Source organism: Rutidosis leptorrhynchoides, chromosome 10 (assembly GCF_046630445.1).
Source record: "Rutidosis leptorrhynchoides isolate AG116_Rl617_1_P2 chromosome 10, CSIRO_AGI_Rlap_v1, whole genome shotgun sequence".
Taxonomy (NCBI): Eukaryota; Viridiplantae; Streptophyta; class Magnoliopsida; order Asterales; family Asteraceae; genus Rutidosis; species Rutidosis leptorrhynchoides.
Window position 1 is genome coordinate 148,673,084 of NC_092342.1, and position 19,222 is coordinate 148,692,305.

Genomic DNA, 19,222 nt, shown 5'->3' on the forward strand with positions numbered 1-19,222 from the left:
TTTATTCTGATCAAGTTAAGTATGTCAATATGTTTGTAAAACTAACGACAAGTTTCTTATAGGAATCCGTGATTTCACGGGTCATTAAACTAAATGACTTTAACATTTAAATTCACTTAATACTTAAAACATATCATATTAATATTAAACTGTTTCGTTTCACTAGTTAATTTTTAAAACGCAAATCCAAACACCCCTGTAAAAGCCACACGATTTGCGCGCTATCTCACACCTTTTTCTTCTTCAAACCAAACCAATTAATTCCTAATAACGTTAACCTACATCATCATATCTTCACTTTGTAATCTATTATTTATTAATCGATACATTTTTAGTTGGTTGCAGATCAGTCAATCAACACAAAAATGTCCAACGAAAAGGAAAGAGAAAATCATGTTTACATAGCTAAGCTCACGGTCCACGGAACAAGCCGAGCGTTATGAAGGAGTACATCATACATACATACATACATACATACATCTTATTAGTGTTTTGAGATAATAATTGATGTGTGATTAGGAGGCAACACTGTATATACTGTATTGATTTTGTTTTGTATATGTTTGTTTTATACTGTACGTTAAGGATCATCTTTGATGGGGATATGATCACATATGAAATCACTTGTTTATTTTAAAGAATTCAATCGAAGTATTGTGTAAAGTTTAGCAAGTTATTAGGAATATCGTACCCAAACAGTAGTAAGCAAACGTGTTAGTGTTCGACTAATTAAAAAAATTAGAGTATGATTAAACAGACAGATATGTGAAAAATTAACCAACTATTTTCCTAGCAACTATTATGGAAAGAAGTAGATTATCCGATGATTGTGTCATTATCAATCACGTTCCTTAAATCTTATAGATGGGCTTATTTCGAGGGTCTCAATTTAGTAAACGGATAATGTTCAGGGTAGTGGAGCATTTTTGCTCAGATGTATGTGGCATGTACGCAGCCTACTAATCGGGTTATTTAAGATGAATTTGTATGATATTCATACACTTCAATAAGTTATACATTGTAATAAAGCTCGATTTGTTATATATGTTTCAGAAATGGTTGAAAGTATGAAGAGTGTAGCAAAACTGGATGTTGAACTGACTGTCGAAGAGCGAAACCTTCTTTCAGTTGGATACAAGAATGTGATTGGTGCAAGGAGGGCCTCGTGGCGTATTATGTCGTCAATCGAACAAAAAGAAGAATCAAAAGGAAACGAAAGTAACGTTAACCTGATTAAGGACTATCGCAAAAAAGTTGAGGACGAGCTTGCCAAAATTTGCAGCGATATTCTAGACGACGACAACAACAACAACAACAACAACAACAACAACAACAACAACAACAACAACAAAACCCAATACCACATGAGTGGTGTATGGGGGAGGTGATATGTAGACAATCCTTCCCCTATCCGAGAATAAAGACAAGTCATTTCTCCACCCAGAGTGTAACACTCTAAAGAGTAGAGAGAGTCATCCCTCTCTTTATTCGACGGATAAAGAGATTGCTTCCGAGAGGACCTCCGGCCTTTAAGTAGGAAAAGTTTTTTTAAAGAAAAAAAATTAAAAAACTAAAATAAAAATAATAATAGACGCCATGAAAATGGTAGAATCAAATTTCCATGGGTTTTAAATCCTGCCTGGAATTTAATTTAGGCTCTAAAAGTAAGTCAAGTCGCCAATAAATCGACGATTGATGTCGACTCAATAGAGCCGTCAGCGATATTCTAGACATCATAGATAAACATCTCATACCTTCTTCAGGCTCAGGAGAAGCTACTGTTTTCTACCACAAGATGTGAGTGACTATACCCGGCAATTGAGATACATAGCTTATTAAATGGGTCCTTTGTGTTAGGTATTTAACCAATTCGGTCCTTAAAAAAGTTAAAGAATGAATCCAATTTAGACCCATATGAAGCCTAACGAATATATATAAGTTCTAACGGGTCTTTAATGGGTCTTAACGGGTCTTTACGAGATTATAAATATATTATTATCTATAGGTTTTACGGGTTTAAGAATCAACCTGCCCAGACCCATTTAGACCCGAGCCATTTGACCCATCTAAAATCTAACCCATTCGACCCATGACCTGTTTCGACCCAACCCGACCCATTTGCTTGAGGAAAGTTTGATACTTTTTTGAGTGTCTTTACCCTTAAGTTTTTTCCTTTTTCTAAATTCCTTCTGTCGTGTTGTAATTCATTTGAATTCAGGAAAGGTGACTACTTTCGGTACCTTGCTGAGTTCAAGACAGACCAGGAAAGGAAGGATGCTGCTGAACAGTCATTAAGAGGCTACGAGGTATGTTTTTCCAACCATACACGTATATAGATGCAGTGTAAACTTATACTGAACATACTCCTTATATTACTTTATGTCTAAACCCCAAAGGGGTGGTTGGGTGCTTAGGAAACTCCAAGGAGACCAAGGTTCAATCCCCACCAACCTCACTTTGGGGCCTTGCCTTTCAAAAAAAAAAAAAAAAAAAAAAAAAAAAAAAAAAACTCTGTCTAACTGCATAATAAGGTGACTAATATGATCCAAATTTCACTTTCGAGAGTCGCTTTTTCCTGGAATGAAATCATCAAGTTTCCAAATTTTTGCTAAAATCCCTAGGAGTTTAAAAAATATTAGAGACTTAAAGATCAAGATGTTAACATGTATGGCACTAGACGTCATTAACTTTGACCGTGTTGACTTTTTCTAATGTTGTGCTGACCTTATTAGTCAGTAGAAACTGGTTTTTTTGGAAAAAGGGGACGGTACCCCGGAGAATTTTATACCATCAAAAAACGAAAAGTACATGGGGGGATGATTTTTAGTGAACCATCCGAAACACTATTACACTTTCTACCAAACTAGAAAGCATAGAAAATAAAACATTCACCATAATTCATCCCTATACCAATAAAAGACAAAGTCTATACAATCACCAATACCATTTCTATAAGACCTATGACTCATAACCAATTGAAGAACCACCTGCAAGAAATGACATTTTAAATTCAAAACACAATGCATACCTTTATACTTCAAAGTGATCCATATCCTTGGGCATGACTCTAAAGAATCCTGCTCTTGATCTTTCAAATCTTTTATCTCTTTAATCTTAGACTCCCTTTGACTTTGCTCCAAAAGACACACCAACATTTCCAGAATGGGATACCTACAAAATTTAACAAACAAAAAAACCAAGTAACAATATAATGTTCTAATTTTATACATATTCCTTAATATTCCTAACCAATGACCACGAACATTTTGACTAATATAAGTCAAACCTGCATATAACCAAAATACCCTATACCACAAGATCCACCTACATATCCAGCAGTAAATTGACTCAACCATTTAAACTAGTATTTATTTGAACCATGACACTCTCCATACCAAAATTCCAAATACCAGCTGCATTTCTGACCTGATCTGAGTTGTTTATCTTAAGACCCTCTAGCCTTAACCTAATCACTTCTTGAATAACACTACAAACAACATCAACAGTTCTTCGATCACCTTTAAAAATTCTGAAATTTCTTTCCTGCCAAATGAAGTATATAATTGCAGCAACCACCAATCTTCCAATAATACTCCATATGGATTTGTTACATGGGATTTTAACAAAATGATCAATAAGATCATCCCGTGTCAGTTGGCCTTCAATAATTATGTCTATCATATCATCAGCCCTAGCTTTACCTTTAAAATATTTTCACACATCTTTGGCATATATATTTCCACACATCTTTGGCATATATGCAATCAATAAACAAATGTACGTGTGAATCTTTAACAGAGTTGCATAAGGGGCAAACCTGGCAGTTAATCATATCCCATTTCTCCATTCTATCTTGGGTAGTAAGCCTCGACTGGACCGCCAACCATAGAATAAATCCATGCTTTGGTATATTTTGAGAGAACCAAATAAGTTTATGCCATTTAACTACATCCCTGTCTTCTCTAATATCTTTTCAAGCATTATTAACACTAAAATTAACCAATTTCCCCTTATTATCACGCCACATAACAGAATCAGTGGTGCCAGCTTTATAAATAGGATTGTAGGCATTTAAATTAGTATAAAAATTTTCAGTAAGCTCCTCCGGCCAAACCCATACTCCATTTTTAAAACAGCTGCTAACGGTACATCTCCTGTTTAGCCTAGTAGCATATATTTGTCTATTTGAAAACAGGTTACACAAAGGCCCTTCTGGATGCCAATTGTCAAACCAAAAGGAAGTTTTTTGACCATCCCCAATCTCGTGAACAAATTTTAGTCTAAATTTACTTCTTAGACTTAGGATACTCCTCCAACTATAAGAGTCATCATCAAACATTTTAACATCCCATATACTTTTTCCCTGAAGTTTATATGTGTTAATCCATTTAACCCATAAAGAACTCTTACCACAAATAACACTCCACATATGTTTTGCTATAAAAACAGTGTTCCACTCATATAAAGATTTAAGGCCAAGACCACCCTGAAGTTTAGGTAAGCAAACAGTTTTCCAGGCAACTTTTGCCATCCCTCTGCTTTGATCATATGATCCCCATAAAAACTTCCTAAGCATCTTTTCTATGTCATATATCACCGTTTTTGGGAGTAAAAACATGGACATCCAATATACTTGCATAGATTGCAAAACTGAGGCAACAAGCTGCAATCTACCGGCATAAGACAAAAACTTATTCCTCCAATCTTTAATTCTTTTCCTGACATTATCCACCAAAACACTACAATCATTGCAATAAAGCTTAGAGGATATAAGAGGAACACCTAAGTACTTAACAGGGAGATTACCAACCACAAAGGACATAATCTGACAAATATCTAGCTTATTACCCTCATCAACATTGCCCAAGAATATAGTACTCTTGGATACATTGGGAATTAATCCAGAATATGACCCAAACTCATCTAGAGCCTCTTTTAAAACCCTAACAGAATTGGGAGTACTTCTACAAAACATCAAAAGGTCGTCAGCAAAACATATATGAGTCAGTTTAAGCTCACAACACTTAGGGTGATATTGAAATTCACCATTTTCCTCAATTTTTCTCTTAATGCACAAATTCAGAACTTCCATTACAAGTGTAAATAGATAAGGAGACAAAGGATCACCCTGCCTGATACCTCTTTTACCCTTAAAGTATCCATGTTGACCACCATTGACCGAAATTGCATAGGAAGGAGTAGACACACAATTCATAAGCCACCTTATCATAATATCATGAAAACCAAACATCTTCAAACACTGCTCAAGAAATGACCAATCAACAGTGTCATAAGCTTTCTGAATATCAACCTTAAAAGCACATCTAGCCTTACCCTTTTTCCTTTTATACCCCTTCATCAATTCCTGAGCTAATAAGATATTGTCACTAATATGCCTACCAGGGATAAAGGCAGATTGGTTTTCATCAACTACATCATCAAGACAACCCTTAATCCTATTAGTAAGTATTTTACTAATGATCTTGTAAATAACATTACAGCATGCAATTGGTCTAAATTCAGAGGCAAACCTTGGGCATTCAATTTTAGGAACAAGAGCAATAAGAGTAGCATTAACCTCACCAAGAAGATTACCATTTAGGAAAAACTCGCTAACAGCTTGAAACACTTCATTTCCAATCACAGGCCATGCAGCTTTAAAAAATTTAGCTCCAAAACCATCTGGTCCAGGAGATTTTATATCATCTATATCCCATAAAGCTTCTTTAACTTCTTTCATTTCAACCATTCTAACCATATCCCAAGCCTTCTGAGCATCAATCTTTCTATGAAATAAATCATTAGGCCTATCTATGGTCCTAACAGGTTGGCTCTTCCCCAATAGACCTTCATAATACTTAACAATTTGATTGGGGACATCATTACCCTCAAATCTGTTGCCCTGCAAATCATGAATAACCTCAATTCTACTTCTGTTGACCCTACTTTTTACAAGTTTGTGAAAGTATGCAGTATTAAAATCCCCTTCCTTTAACCACTGAACTTTGCATTTTTGAATCAATTGTTTTTCTTCATCAACAGTAGCTTGTTTATAATGTTTATAGCATTTACATTCCTCATTTCTGATCAATTGGTTGTCAGGATCTAGCAGGACCTTACCTTGAATATCAGATAACTCCTGCCTAAGGTTTATCACATTAACCGAAACATCACCTTTAACCCTACTAAGAATCCTCAACTTCTTCTTAGCTTCTTTCATCTTAGTGACCACAGAATACATTGCATAGCCAGGAACTAAATTACTCCAAATATCAGAGACTAGTGGTAGAAACTCTTCTTTGGTTGCAAGATGATTACTAAATCTAAAAGATTTAGCTCTTTTTCTATCCATATTAGGAATGGTCACCACCATAGGGCAATGATCAGAGGTAACAAATGGTTGAATTTCAACAAAAGCTTTAGGAAAGCTAGATAGGAATGGAGAATTGCACATCACCCTATCCAGTTTGCTTAAAATCCCCTTATTAGGACCAGTAGCATGTGGCTTTTGTATCCAGGTAAAATGAAATCCAGAATGGTTAAGATCTTCAACCTCAATCTGCTCCACACACTCCCTAAACTCCAGCATTTTCCTTGATATCCTGGAACTGCCAGTTGACCTATCTTCTGGGTTTAACCATGCATTAAAGTCACCCATCACGATCCACTTATCTTTACCAATTACAGACTTCAAAATACCCAGATCTTTCCACAAGTTTCTCCTTTCTATATCACAACTAGAACCATAGACAAAGGAACAGAAGAATTCTTTACCACTACTCAGTTGATTAACTTTGCAATGGATCAGTTGGTTAGTAGTATGTAATATATTACACACTACCTCATTTTGATCCCAGCCAATTAAAATTCTGGTCCTCTCATTACAAACCGCACTATTAGAACCCCAATTCCAATTACTAAAAATTTTAGTAACTACTTTAGGTAAATTTTTAGTTAACACCTTAGTCTCTACAATACCACATACACTACTACCACAATCCAAAATGTGCTTCTTAACCTCCTTATGTTTAGAGGAATGATTTAGACCTCTAATATTCTAACATGAGAGCTTAAACATTGGAAACAGTAGGTATAACCTCCACAACATTATGACTGTGTTGTGGGCCACTACTTCCAATATCATCCATATTAACGGTTTGAGATGTTTCATCATCATCAGATTCAACATCAACAACCATCCCATTCCTTGTAAAGTCCCCAAAGCCATAAGCAACCCATTGAGTCCTAAAGTATTTGAACTCATGAGGCTGCCAACTATCAATAATATCTTTATTAGGAGGATTATCCTTGTCTAAATAGGCCTTCAATTTCTTCTTCTCCGATTCCCATAATTTCCACCAAGAGTCAAACTTATCATTAATAGTCTCCTCAATAATAATTTCATTCTCACCCAACACATCATATGGATTCTTATTATGATCTGAAACAGATGTATTCTTTTCACTATAAACTTTCTTCTTATGCTTCTGATTATTCCCATTCTCAATCCCACCATATCCTGAACTTAAATTACCACCTTCAATACCCTTACCTTTATCATTATCCCCTTCAATACCCTTACCTTTATCATTTACTTCAACATATGTGCCCTTATTATTCTGGTATTGATTATTTCCAGGTTTAAAAGCATTTCCAGATCCACCGGTTCTAAATGGCACCCTATTTTGATTCCTTTTACCATTCCAGTTCTGATTAACAAACTGTCTTTGACCTCCAAAAGCAGGCCTAACCATAGGGTCACCACCAATATCCTTAATGATTCTATTACCCTTTACCACAGTCTTCCAACCCTCATCAACTTCCATTTGTTTCTTTAACTCCTTTTGCTTTAATTCTTCTTCTTTTTTGTTCTTTGCTTGTATTTCCTCATCATTTAATGTTCTTTTACTGCATTTCTCATATATATGTCCAAATACTTTACAATATGAGCATCTTGGTGGTTTCCATTGATAGCCAATTTTCAAATTAACTAATCTGCCCAAGTGTCCATCAACTGGCGGATAAACAGCATTAACAACATCAGGTAAGACATTAGAAGCATCAGCTTCCACAAGTATCCTTGCATATCCTGCTCTACCCACCTGATTAGTACACCTTTCTTTTGTAATCTTATCCATAACCAATGGTTTACCAATACAACTCACAATCTGACTAATATTGCCCCCATTCCAAAGTTCAACAGGAAGATCTATAATAGAAACCTACAGTGGAATAACAGATGGTTCAGGCTTTTCCAAACACAACCCAGGTTCCCATTTTTTCAGAAAAAGAGGCACATTATCAACAAGCCAAGGCCCACTGTTAAAAACCTTCTGCATACCCTCTTCATCATTGAATCTAAAGAAAAAATAACCTGAGGTATTCACAGAAATATCCCGTATGCCATATACACGCCACATCCTTCTAAGATTAAAATTAACAGCAGCAAAATTCATGTTTATACCCACAAAATACCCATACAGAGACTTAGCATAAGCATTACATGTTTTAGCAATAAACTCACCCTTCAAATGTACTACCTTCTCCCCATTAGGCATAACCAAAGGGGGACAATATTCCAGCTTTGAAAGATCATCTATACCTCCATTTTTACCAACAGTTTCAGCAAATGTAGCAGAATCCTTTTGATTTTCAGTGTTTTGATCATCATCTTTACCAAATTCAAAATTGAGTGGAACATTCTCCACTCCAGGTAATACTTCCCTCACTTTATCATTTGTACTATCAACATTCATTGGAGCCTTGGATCCCATACTAAACTTCAAACCAACAGATTCCATATTCTTACTAAAACCAGGATCAACATGACTATGATAACCCATTTGATCACCCATAGTAGCTGCATCAAGCTTAGAAGCCAGCCTACGCTTGAAAGTCAGGAACAATTTTCTAGTTTCAGAAGTCATAGGTTTATTAATACCTTTAACCATAACCTTTCTAGTCGGCTTATCAGCTTCTTGAGCCTTCATTTTCCTTCTGGTTCTTCTTGTAGGTTTCTTGGGAACACTCTGATCAACATAAATTGGGTCAGCATCAGACAACAAAGTAGGAGCTGTTCCAGCAGATAGCATATCAGGTGTCTTCATAGCTTTGATCAATTGCATAGAGAAAAGCCCCTTTCTCTTCCTTCTCAACCTTTTATAAGTCAAAATACCAGGGTTTGTGTTTAAATGAACATCTCTAGACCCATCATTGTTCTCATCATTCATGCTCATGTCAGTATCATGTGTAACAGCATAATAAGGCCTAGTAGTGCCATCATGAGTTTGCGAATCACTAACAACAAAATCAGAGTGAGAAACAGTAATACCTTGTTTGAGTACATTATTATTGATGCCAATTGTATTTTTCAACAGCTCACTCCTCTCAGGAACACCAGCAGTCCGCTCATCTTTGGCATCAGTATTGTCAGAAACCAGGGATGAACAGTGACCTTCCAGATCTGACCGATTCCTTACCAAATCAGTGTTAGGAGCTCTAAATGTAGGTACAGGAGGAAAGATCGACGTACCAGGGCCTCTAGAATCAACCAACACATCCGATTCAGCATCATGAAAATTTTCTTCAGGAAGTTTGACAAAGTGATTGTAATTAGATCCAGCAATATTATCACAATTTGATACATCAGGAGGGTCAGGAGGTACATTACGTTTGGATTTCATTATCCTACAGTGGAGTTTAGTGGAAGAATACAACAAATTTCACTGGATTACAAAGAAAAAATCGATTACTGTAGCAAAGAAACCCTGTAGCAAAATCGCCACTGTAGCAGAGAGCGTGTGTGTTACTGTAGCAGTAGAAACTGGTTACCTGCTATAAAAGTTGAAAATTTTGAATTAAGATTCTTTAATTCTGAAATTTTTTGGGGTTGTAAACAAATTCCTGTTGCCCCAAAAGAAATATGGTTTATTCGATAATCTATCATTTGGTGTCATGGGTGTAGGCGGCTGCTGCTGCTGCTGCTGCTGCAAATACATAACTTCCTTCAACTCACCCAGTTCGTCTTGGGCTGGCTCTCAATTTCTCGGTGTTCTACTACGAGATTATGAATTCTCCCGAGAGGTAATGTTTATGTAACGTAACCTGTTGGTTTCTTGTTGAAAAAAAGTATATAAAACATGACCGTAAACTGTGTATCATACAGGGCCTGTCATTTGGCTAAACAAGCTTTTGATGAGGCGATTGCTGAGTTGGACTCGTTAAGCGAAGAATCATACAAAGACAGCACCTTGATCATGCAGCTTTTGAGAGATAACCTCACTCTCTGGACATCCGATTTGCCCGAGGATGCAGGTACTTAAATATTCTGTTTGGTTCATTTATCGGTTGACTGACTGGGTAAGTTGTGGGCTGAAGTGGGTCGATTTTGGTTGACCTGCAATTTACCCAGATAATCGATAAACCCACATAAACAGAAGTGATATGCGAGTCACGATTTTGTCTACTGGTGATGAAAACCACCCGAAGGGTGAATAATCCAAATCAGCTGAACCACAGGTTATTAGTACTCCTAAAGTTATCAACATTCTTTTCCAACCAATAAACTATTTATTTATTTATTTATTTATTTATATTCAAATCGGACTTTTTACAGCAAGAGTAGCAATAGAAGATAATCGAGAAACCCACATTGTGGAGTAGGCATTAGGCATTAAAGTATTGAGCTGTTACCAACTTCTCGTATCATCGATAGAAAACAGAAGGGAACCAAGGTTTAATGTTTGGTTCATTAATGGGCTACTACTATTGTCAACATTTTTTATTCAAACTGCTGCCTGGTTTTTAGATCTTGTTTTAGTTTCTTTATGTTCATCTCATAAAGACCTATAGTTACTTCTAATTGTCCTTTCCATAGATGTAAGATTATTGACGGATCCATAGATATGGCTTTTAAGTCGTTTAAGGTCAATTATGATGTTTATCCATGTTGATCGACAATGTAATAACATTTTGATGCTGATGATGATGATGATGATGTTTTACGCCAGATTTGTGACTCGTTATTTTAAATTAACTCTCAGTCTTATCAATTAAAAATCCTGAATTTGCTGCCAGCGACGGAGCTTATGTAGGGCAGAGGGGTGTCATGGTCCCCCCAAAAAAATATGTCTTTAATAGCAAATTCTATAGTTTTAGGGACTAGACGTGGTAAATTTAAGTATTGGCTCCACCAACCTCGCTAGCATACTGCATACGATTTTGATTAAATTATTATGGCCCCCTCATTGTTGACGTTCAAGCTCCGTCGCTGTTTGCTGCTAATTCACGTTATATTTTCTTTTTGATATCGAAACATACACGAATTCTCCAGAAAGGGTAAACTATAATGGAACAAGATAGATAATTTAAACTATAATGGAACAAGATAGATAATTTGTTTAGATTAATGCAGCTAAAACTCAAATGTTTTCACAAATAATGTCTTCTCATTTGATCCTTCTTCATAATCATACTTGACACATCAACTTAAAGAACTATATATGATTATATATGATTAAATCATATATATTTTATGTTTAAACACTTTATAAACCTCAATTAGACTTCAAAAAAACTTGTTGACTACTTATACAATTGGAAATGGCATATTTTATGTGATCATGTTATGTGTGTCGGATAAGTCTTAAGAAAAAACTTTTGTTCCAAAAAAATATATTCAAAACTAGAATTTTTTTTAATGAAAGCCAGTCATAAAAAGTTAAATTTATACATAAAGTTATGATGTTTTTAAGTGAGACCGTAATTATTTCATTCTCAAAAGTGAATGACTACCGTTAATATACAAAAATATTATGTACGTCTGGATTTTTTTTATTAACAACCTTTAGGGTTGTAATGAGAATAATTCTCAAAACTATCTAAATGATGCCTTCTCATGGCAAAACATTTTACCTACTAAAAAAACTTTAGGTAAAAATACAAAAAATTATACAACTTTTTTCTAATCTTTATAATGCATAATTTACATGGCAACATTTTTTATCCCATAATTATATTATGATAAATGATATAATAATATAGTATAAATATAAATATAATATATATATATATATATAATGATTATTATATAGAGTACGTACAAACTACAAAAGGACTCGCATATGTATATTATTTTTACCAACTGTTTAAAGATCAATAGGTCAAGTCTCGATAAAAGATTTCACTGGTGTGAATTTCACCATCAAAAAATTGTCTTCAATAGAATTAGGAACAGGAGATTATTACTTAATGCCATTTAAATATGAAACATATAATCATGTTTATGAAGTGACCCAGGGGAAGTTTTACCGACTTTTATTTCAGGATTTCACCCCGATCCGCCTGCCTCTCGGGATGGTTTAACGATCGGGTCCCTGTAATGCGGTTCGTGTTTTCGCCCAAAAGCACGTGTGTGCGTGAAAAATGATCGTGTGAGTGAGTTATTCCCCATCATTGATTCCAAATATTTGCCTTTCATAAAAAAGTAAAAATAAATATGAGACATATAATAGCACTGACACAAGAGTGCTTATTAAATTAGCCATTAAAATTAAAATACCTATCAAACTGAATAGAAATTAGTATGATGCTACAAGCAACATGAATATCAGATTTGTATCGCCCTACGCTTATTTAGCAAAACTTAATCAACCTCACTGCGCCTCTTGATAAGCACAAAGATAATACGAAAAAACAGAAAAATCAACAAACTTCATCTTGATTAGTCATTACTACAAAATCATATAAAAGTAGAGCAAAAAACCAAGTAATTCAAACTGGTGCAAGGATCTCACCAGCTGACCAACACAAGAGCAGATTAGGGAACTCTGCAAATTGTAAAAATATACTTGGCACGTGCCACGCTGTCAAATTGCAAGAGCCGCCAAGCCATTAGACGATACCTGCAACACATTTTTCACAAGCCCCTTGAAATCAAATAGTCAAATTTTAAAATACTGCAATTTAAACCAAACTCTAAGAAATAAGAGTAGCCAAATAACAAGGACGGAGCTTTTCAGGGGCAAGGAGGGATCGTGCCCCCGGCAATAAAAATGAAACTTGTAGTCCTGAGTTATGAACATTTGAGTTTTTGGATCAATTAAATCAGAGTCTATATGAAGGACATAAGATCATAATGGTGAACGCTAGCAAAATTTGTAAGATGTCGCGGTTTCGGTCATATCTCTTACATACGGATTCAGATTCATTTGATTCAAAAGTTCAAACGCTCGTAACTCAAAAAGGTTACGGTCCTTACGGATATCTATTTTGTCTCCCGTCTGGGAGAGGTCCTATCTTGTCCGTGATATCACCAACGTACTAAAAATTTATATTGTACGCTAAAACCATTTGATCTTCGCCGGCCCCTTCATATGATTCTTCAAGCTCCGTCATTGACAAATGACCCATACTTAAATGTTATTGATGGGTGTCATTGATTTGTCATACACAAAAAAAAAAAAAAATAAATAAATAAAAATAAATAAATAAATAAAATAAAATAAAAAATAAATGCCCCAAAAAGATTTACGAAATAGATTAAAAAGACATGATCTTTGGTACGCACACGTCAAAGCATAATTAAAGAATAAAAAATATAGTCTCCTTGATGAAAAACTATATGCTATCAGCACGTACTAGTAACATATATCATGCTAAGCTACAAAGGTACCTGAAATGAGGGTCCTTACTTTTCAGAGCGTCGCGTGCTACTACCTCTTATGCATACTGCATACTGAATTCAAGGTTAAATAATATGTCTCGTCGGTTCTCTGTACCCATGCGAATTTTAAAATCTTTTGCTAATGACTCCACTTTGTCATTACTTTCATAATCCATCTCTCGCACACAACGTCTCCGAACCTTTTTCAGAATCTCCTTCGTTGGTTTAAATCCGGCAACCACCTGCATCATAACATTATATCATAATTTGATTTAATTTGCACATAATTAACAGTATCAGTTTTTGATCCTTCACGAATGATTGGTTCATTTTGGGTTGTGTTTAATCTCTAATAGGTCAAATGGTTTAAAATTAAATATTGACATAAATATGCCAACAGAACACAAGCCCACCACAGTCCACTTATAATGCATACAACCTCACTCTTTTTAACGATATAATTAGATTATTATCGTACTAATGCTTCTTTTTTCCGAACATAAAATATAATAAAATATTTTTTGGCATGTCATTACCATTTCGTCAATTGTGGAAAGTGCGGCTTTTATATCTCGCTTGATGAGATGAGCATCAACTAGAAGAGCATATGACTTTGCATTAGGCTTAACACCCAAACTTACACAGTGCTCAAGCACTTTCACGGCTTCATCTCTCTGCAAAAATACAAATAAATTATAAATTATTACTTTTATAATAAACCATACAAGACAATTTATACATAAATAACACTTGAATCAACCTTCTGAAGTTTCCCAAAAGCACACAAGAGAGCATTGAATGAATGAATATCAGGAGTCAACCCAAAACTTGACTCCATGGCGCTGAAAGTTTGATATGCTCGATCAACATCCCATATATTTGCACACCCTAAAATAACACAGTTTAATGCAGCAACAGACTTGTATGGAGGATCTGCACGGCTCAAATTCTCCAATTGATAGTAAACCTAGATCAAACAATAAAATTTAAGTCATGTATATAAAATGTAAATAAAAAAAAGTCAATTAAAAGTGAAAATCTGTTATACATACTGTATCTAAAGTTGCAAATCCATTCTTCGAGCAAGCAACAACCAATGGGTATAAAGTAGTGAACGGAGAAAACAAATCTTCTTCCATTTCTTTAGGAGAATCTTTATAAGCCGTTTCAAATTCATGCAGTGTACTGAAAGCTTTTCGCAAATTCCCAAATGAAGAGTATGCAAATATCTTTGCAAGGTAAGATTCGGGACTCGGGACTTTTTTTTGGCGTAAAGATCGTTTAAGAATTGCCCATGTGCCATCTAACAGTTTAGTGTTATAATTTCTGCCAGCCGTCGTTAGTGCGTTTACTATTAAGCCCTCATCTACAGAAAGTAATACAGGTGGCCTTGCAATTTCTCCACGAGCAATCCATCTTGCCATGAACTCGAGACCGTAAAATGCCAACTCGCTGTTATCGGATTGTGTCGCAACGTCGATAATATTATTGCATACGTTCCAGGGTGGACACAAGGCTTTGTTTTGATCCATTTTCTGATAGTACGAGCAATAAAAAAAGTTGTATTAAGTGAAATTAAAAAAGTCAACATCATGGAATATATCAGAGGTAACAATATGGGTGGTCATCTGGGTTGGGTAACAGATTAAAAAAGGGCAACTTTAATATGGGTTGGATTGACCAAGAAGACTTCAAGTTGCAGTCAAATATACAACACATGGATGGTGTTCTGGAAAAAGATTCACAGAGTTTTTTTAGGGAAGTAGGAAAGCAATGTTTTTTTGCCAATAATTCATTAATGAATATTAAATTAAATGCTCGTTTAACTATATATTTACGGGATGATATTTTTGTTTAAGATTCATCGATCGATGATATTACAGATAAAAATGCTTGATTCCCCATAGATCCTTCCCCTTAGTGTTTTAAATAGAATTACCCAAGTTATTTTCTATCAATATAGTCTTATAATTTTAGTAGAACGGCTTCAAAGATTTTAAGCATATAATATATAGTTTAGGGGCCTTTTAACAGTTTAAAGTTAGCTCCCTTTAGGAAAGTTATCAAACTTATAGTACATTTTTTATACATAATGGTGTGTTACTGTTTGGAATTGCTTATATTCCAGCGTATGCTTATTTTTTAACAGCACTTTCAATGTTTTTTTTATATAAAAGTGCTTATGTCAGCACAAAGCAAGCCGAAAAGCACAAGCTCTTCCTACCAGTGGCGATTCTAGCATTACAATTCAATGGGGTCCCGAAATTTTTTCCAGTTTAATTATATTTAAATGCTATTTTAGTGATAGTCTACCTTTAAAAAAACTATATATTCGAAAAATATATGGAGTCCGAGTAGTTAAATTTAGTGGTGTCATATACAATTTAAAAGAAAAACTTCAGATTTGAAAACTATATGGGGTCACCAATTTAAATTTAGTGGTGTCCTATAAAATTTGAAGGGTAATTCTACTAAAAAATTTTAAACTAGTGGTGTCCCGTGACCCACGGGTTAATATGTAGATTCGCCTCTGCTTCCTACATACACTAAAAGAAGTGATCAATAGCCTTATTGTGTTTTTTAAGATTCATCGATTATATTACAGATAAAAATGCTCGCTTCCCCATATATCCTTCCCTTTAATGTTTTAAGAAGAATTTTTATCAATATAATCTTATATTTTGAGCAGAATGGCTTCGAAGATTTTATGCATATAGTATACACTTTGGGGGCCTTCTAACCCAGTAAAGTTAGCTCCTACTAAGCATTTTTCTTATCTATAAAACTATTTTTTTAATAGATTAGGGGGTTTTGGGGAATGCTTATATTCCAGTGTATGCTTATTTTTAACAGTACCTTCAATATTATTAAAAAAGTGCTTATTTCATCACAAAGCAAGCCGGCAAGCATAAGCTCTTACTACATACACTGATATAAGTGATCAATAGTCTTATTATGTTTGAAAAATGCAATAAGCTAATAAGCAGAGAAAAGGTAGCAATCTTAAATATTTTATTCAAAATAACACATAACATAATTGACAAATTTAGTAGTTAATCAGTTGAAACTGCCAAATTTAGAATATATTACAACTACAATTCCAAGAGGGCAAAAAACATACCTTGCATCTCTCGATAATTAATACTAACGTATCGAGCCTTCCCGCAATAAGACAGCTCCTCACACATGCAGTGAATGCATCAAGTGACAACATATAGCCTGATTTTAAGGTTAAGTCGATGTACTTTAATGCATCATCAATCTGATTTTGAGATAGCAGCAACCGAACAACCAGGTGATAAGATTCATCATCAGGCATAGCACCCTTTAATTCCTTTCCCGTCACGAGCATCCTAATACACGCAATAAGATCCAATTATAACACGGTAAATCGTATTGTAAAACATAGAATAGTCTCCCTTTATTATAAAATAGCAAGTAACTCACTTCAATAAACACGTCACAGAATCTCACTGATCAATCATAAGTCAAAAGTGGTATATGTTATGTCTTTTACCTCCAAGAGTTTAAATAAAATATCAAATAATAAAGTAAAGATCATTACCATTATACAATACACTTTTTTACAGAAACAGAGTACTTGCAAAACTTTAAAAAGAGGTTATACACCAATTGGAAGAACTTAGTGAAAGAAACATTCAGTTGGTAACCAAAGTATTTCTTTATTTTGTTGTTAAAAACATTCATGTAGTAAGACAAAGAAAAATGTAGATAACAATTCGTCTACTGAATAGCAAGCAATTGCGTTGATTAATAAGTGGGACACTTGTTATCTCCTTCAACGGCATTCGTTTGTTGTATCCTAGTTGGAAAGTATTCTTTTATATTTTCACATGTATGTAGAGGAATATTGGACTAATACAATACTTGATGCCACTTCAACAAATCACAAGTTTATAATTAAGGGTGCAATTGGTGTCAGGATTGCGTCAGCGGGTTAGAATCACCCAACTCTAACAGGGCCTGTTATTCTTGATGATGGGTTGAAGCCACTTGACCTGGACATGACCCATTTAGCTCTTTTATCTAAATCGGTCAAACAAGTTGGTCACGTAAACGTGTTGTAAACGGGTCATAATGGGTGGCCTACATTTAACATTTGTATTAAGCTTAAGATTTATCAAAGCTGTAACGATTGACTGTTTATGGTTATAGGTTGTTTGCATGAAAATCTCTTTTCAACTGCAAACACATTATACTTCGAATGTATGTACGTATCATTCCTAAAAACCTGAACCTATTATTCATTTAACATCTTTTCAATTTGTAGTAGCTTCCCTATATACATATATATACACACACACTAATTTACACTACATAACTAAAGCTTTCATGAATACATGATCAAAACACTAAACAACAATGTAAGGAAAAGGTAAATAATCATCAACAACAACTAACCGATCGATTAATTTAACAGCAGCTTCAGACTCTTTAGCCTCATACATGGCCTTAAGTACCAAATTAAACGAAGCTGTATTCGGCACAATGTTATAATCATCCATTTGTGAAACAAAATCCAATAGTTCACCAGCAGAAGCACCCATCATTAAATTAGCCCTTAAATAATGATTATATAAACTCACATCAGGTTTATTAGGTTTCCCATTACCATCTAATGACCTGATCCAATACTCAAACAATTTCTTCATATCAGACCAATTTTGTGACGTCATCCAATCAGCAAACAAATTCATGATTGCGTCACCATCTAGGGTTTGTGAAAGTGCTTCTATTCCTGCTGAAGGCTGCTGTTGTGCAAATCCTAGGGGAATTAGAGATGGTGACGTGGATGATGAGAAATTAGGGTTAGGGTTTCGCCAGTTCTCGTTGTAGAGTGGGCTGCCGGTTGCCGGATTTGGTGGTAGCGGGACGGCGGAAGACGACGGCGGTGGTGGTGGTGGTTGTGGTTCAGCTAATTGTGGTTCTTGTGAGAGAAAGGTGTAGGTTGTAATGAATTTAGGGCTTAGGGTTTTACAAAAAGGTGTTAATTTACGAGTTAAGATCGCCATTGATACCATTTCTTTGAGGTTTTGGTTTTGTCTGTGATCAGAGAGTGTAGGGGTGTGGCTGGTGTTTTTAGGGTTGTTTTGATGGGGTAAATGAGAGGGTGAAATGGTTAGATCGGGATAAATATGAGTGTGTTTCTTCTTGTTTAAAAATGTAACGATGTTTTTAGTAAATATATCATGTTTTATGAATTTCCTGTTTCTTGTATTATTAATATTATAATTAATAATTACTAATAATTAATTATTATTATTATTATTATATTGATATTGATATTGATTGATATTGATATTGATTAAATTAAAATTAAGAGTTGTAATCCCTTAAATCCAACCATTTGCTTGAAATTCAAAGGACTAATCAGAGCTCAACATGTGACGCGACAATCACATGTGATTAAAAGAAAAATTCAAAAAATTAAAAAAAAAATTGAAATTTTTTTTTGAAATATATATTTTTTAAATTTAGCATGTCAAATCCAATCACATGTGATTGAAAAAAGTTTTCTAATTTTTCTTTTTTCTCAAC

At 34.7% G+C, this 19,222-nt stretch overlaps 1 protein-coding gene and 1 pseudogene across 3 annotated transcripts; one reads left to right on the forward strand and one right to left on the reverse strand.

The window, feature by feature from the left end:
- Window positions 1-365: 365 nt before the first annotated feature.
- On the forward strand, window positions 366-10,671 carry LOC139871685 (14-3-3-like protein GF14 iota; annotated as a pseudogene).
- A 1,502-nt stretch (window positions 10,672-12,173) lies between these two features.
- LOC139872111 (pentatricopeptide repeat-containing protein At1g26460, mitochondrial) lies at window positions 12,174-18,809 on the reverse strand. 3 transcript variants are annotated; one of them, XR_011766873.1, is made up of 8 exons: window positions 18,086-18,809; window positions 16,785-17,016; window positions 14,716-15,198; window positions 14,424-14,630; window positions 14,200-14,337; window positions 13,673-13,905; window positions 12,560-12,902; window positions 12,174-12,471 (listed from the first exon to the last, which is right to left on the reverse strand). XR_011766873.1 is itself a non-coding variant. In XM_071859925.1 (7 exons), exons 1-6 carry the CDS (start codon window positions 18,703-18,705, stop codon window positions 13,720-13,722), a joined length of 1,866 nt encoding a protein of 621 aa, XP_071716026.1. In that variant the 5' UTR covers window positions 18,706-18,809; the 3' UTR covers window positions 12,504-12,902; window positions 13,692-13,719. The 3 variants fall into 3 exon arrangements, 2 of the variants coding, with proteins under 2 accessions (XP_071716026.1, XP_071716025.1); XM_071859925.1 differs by lacking the exon at window positions 12,174-12,471 and having other exon boundaries at window positions 12,504-12,902; window positions 13,692-13,905; XM_071859924.1 differs by lacking the exon at window positions 12,174-12,471 and having other exon boundaries at window positions 12,506-12,902.
- Window positions 18,810-19,222: the final 413 nt, after the last annotated feature.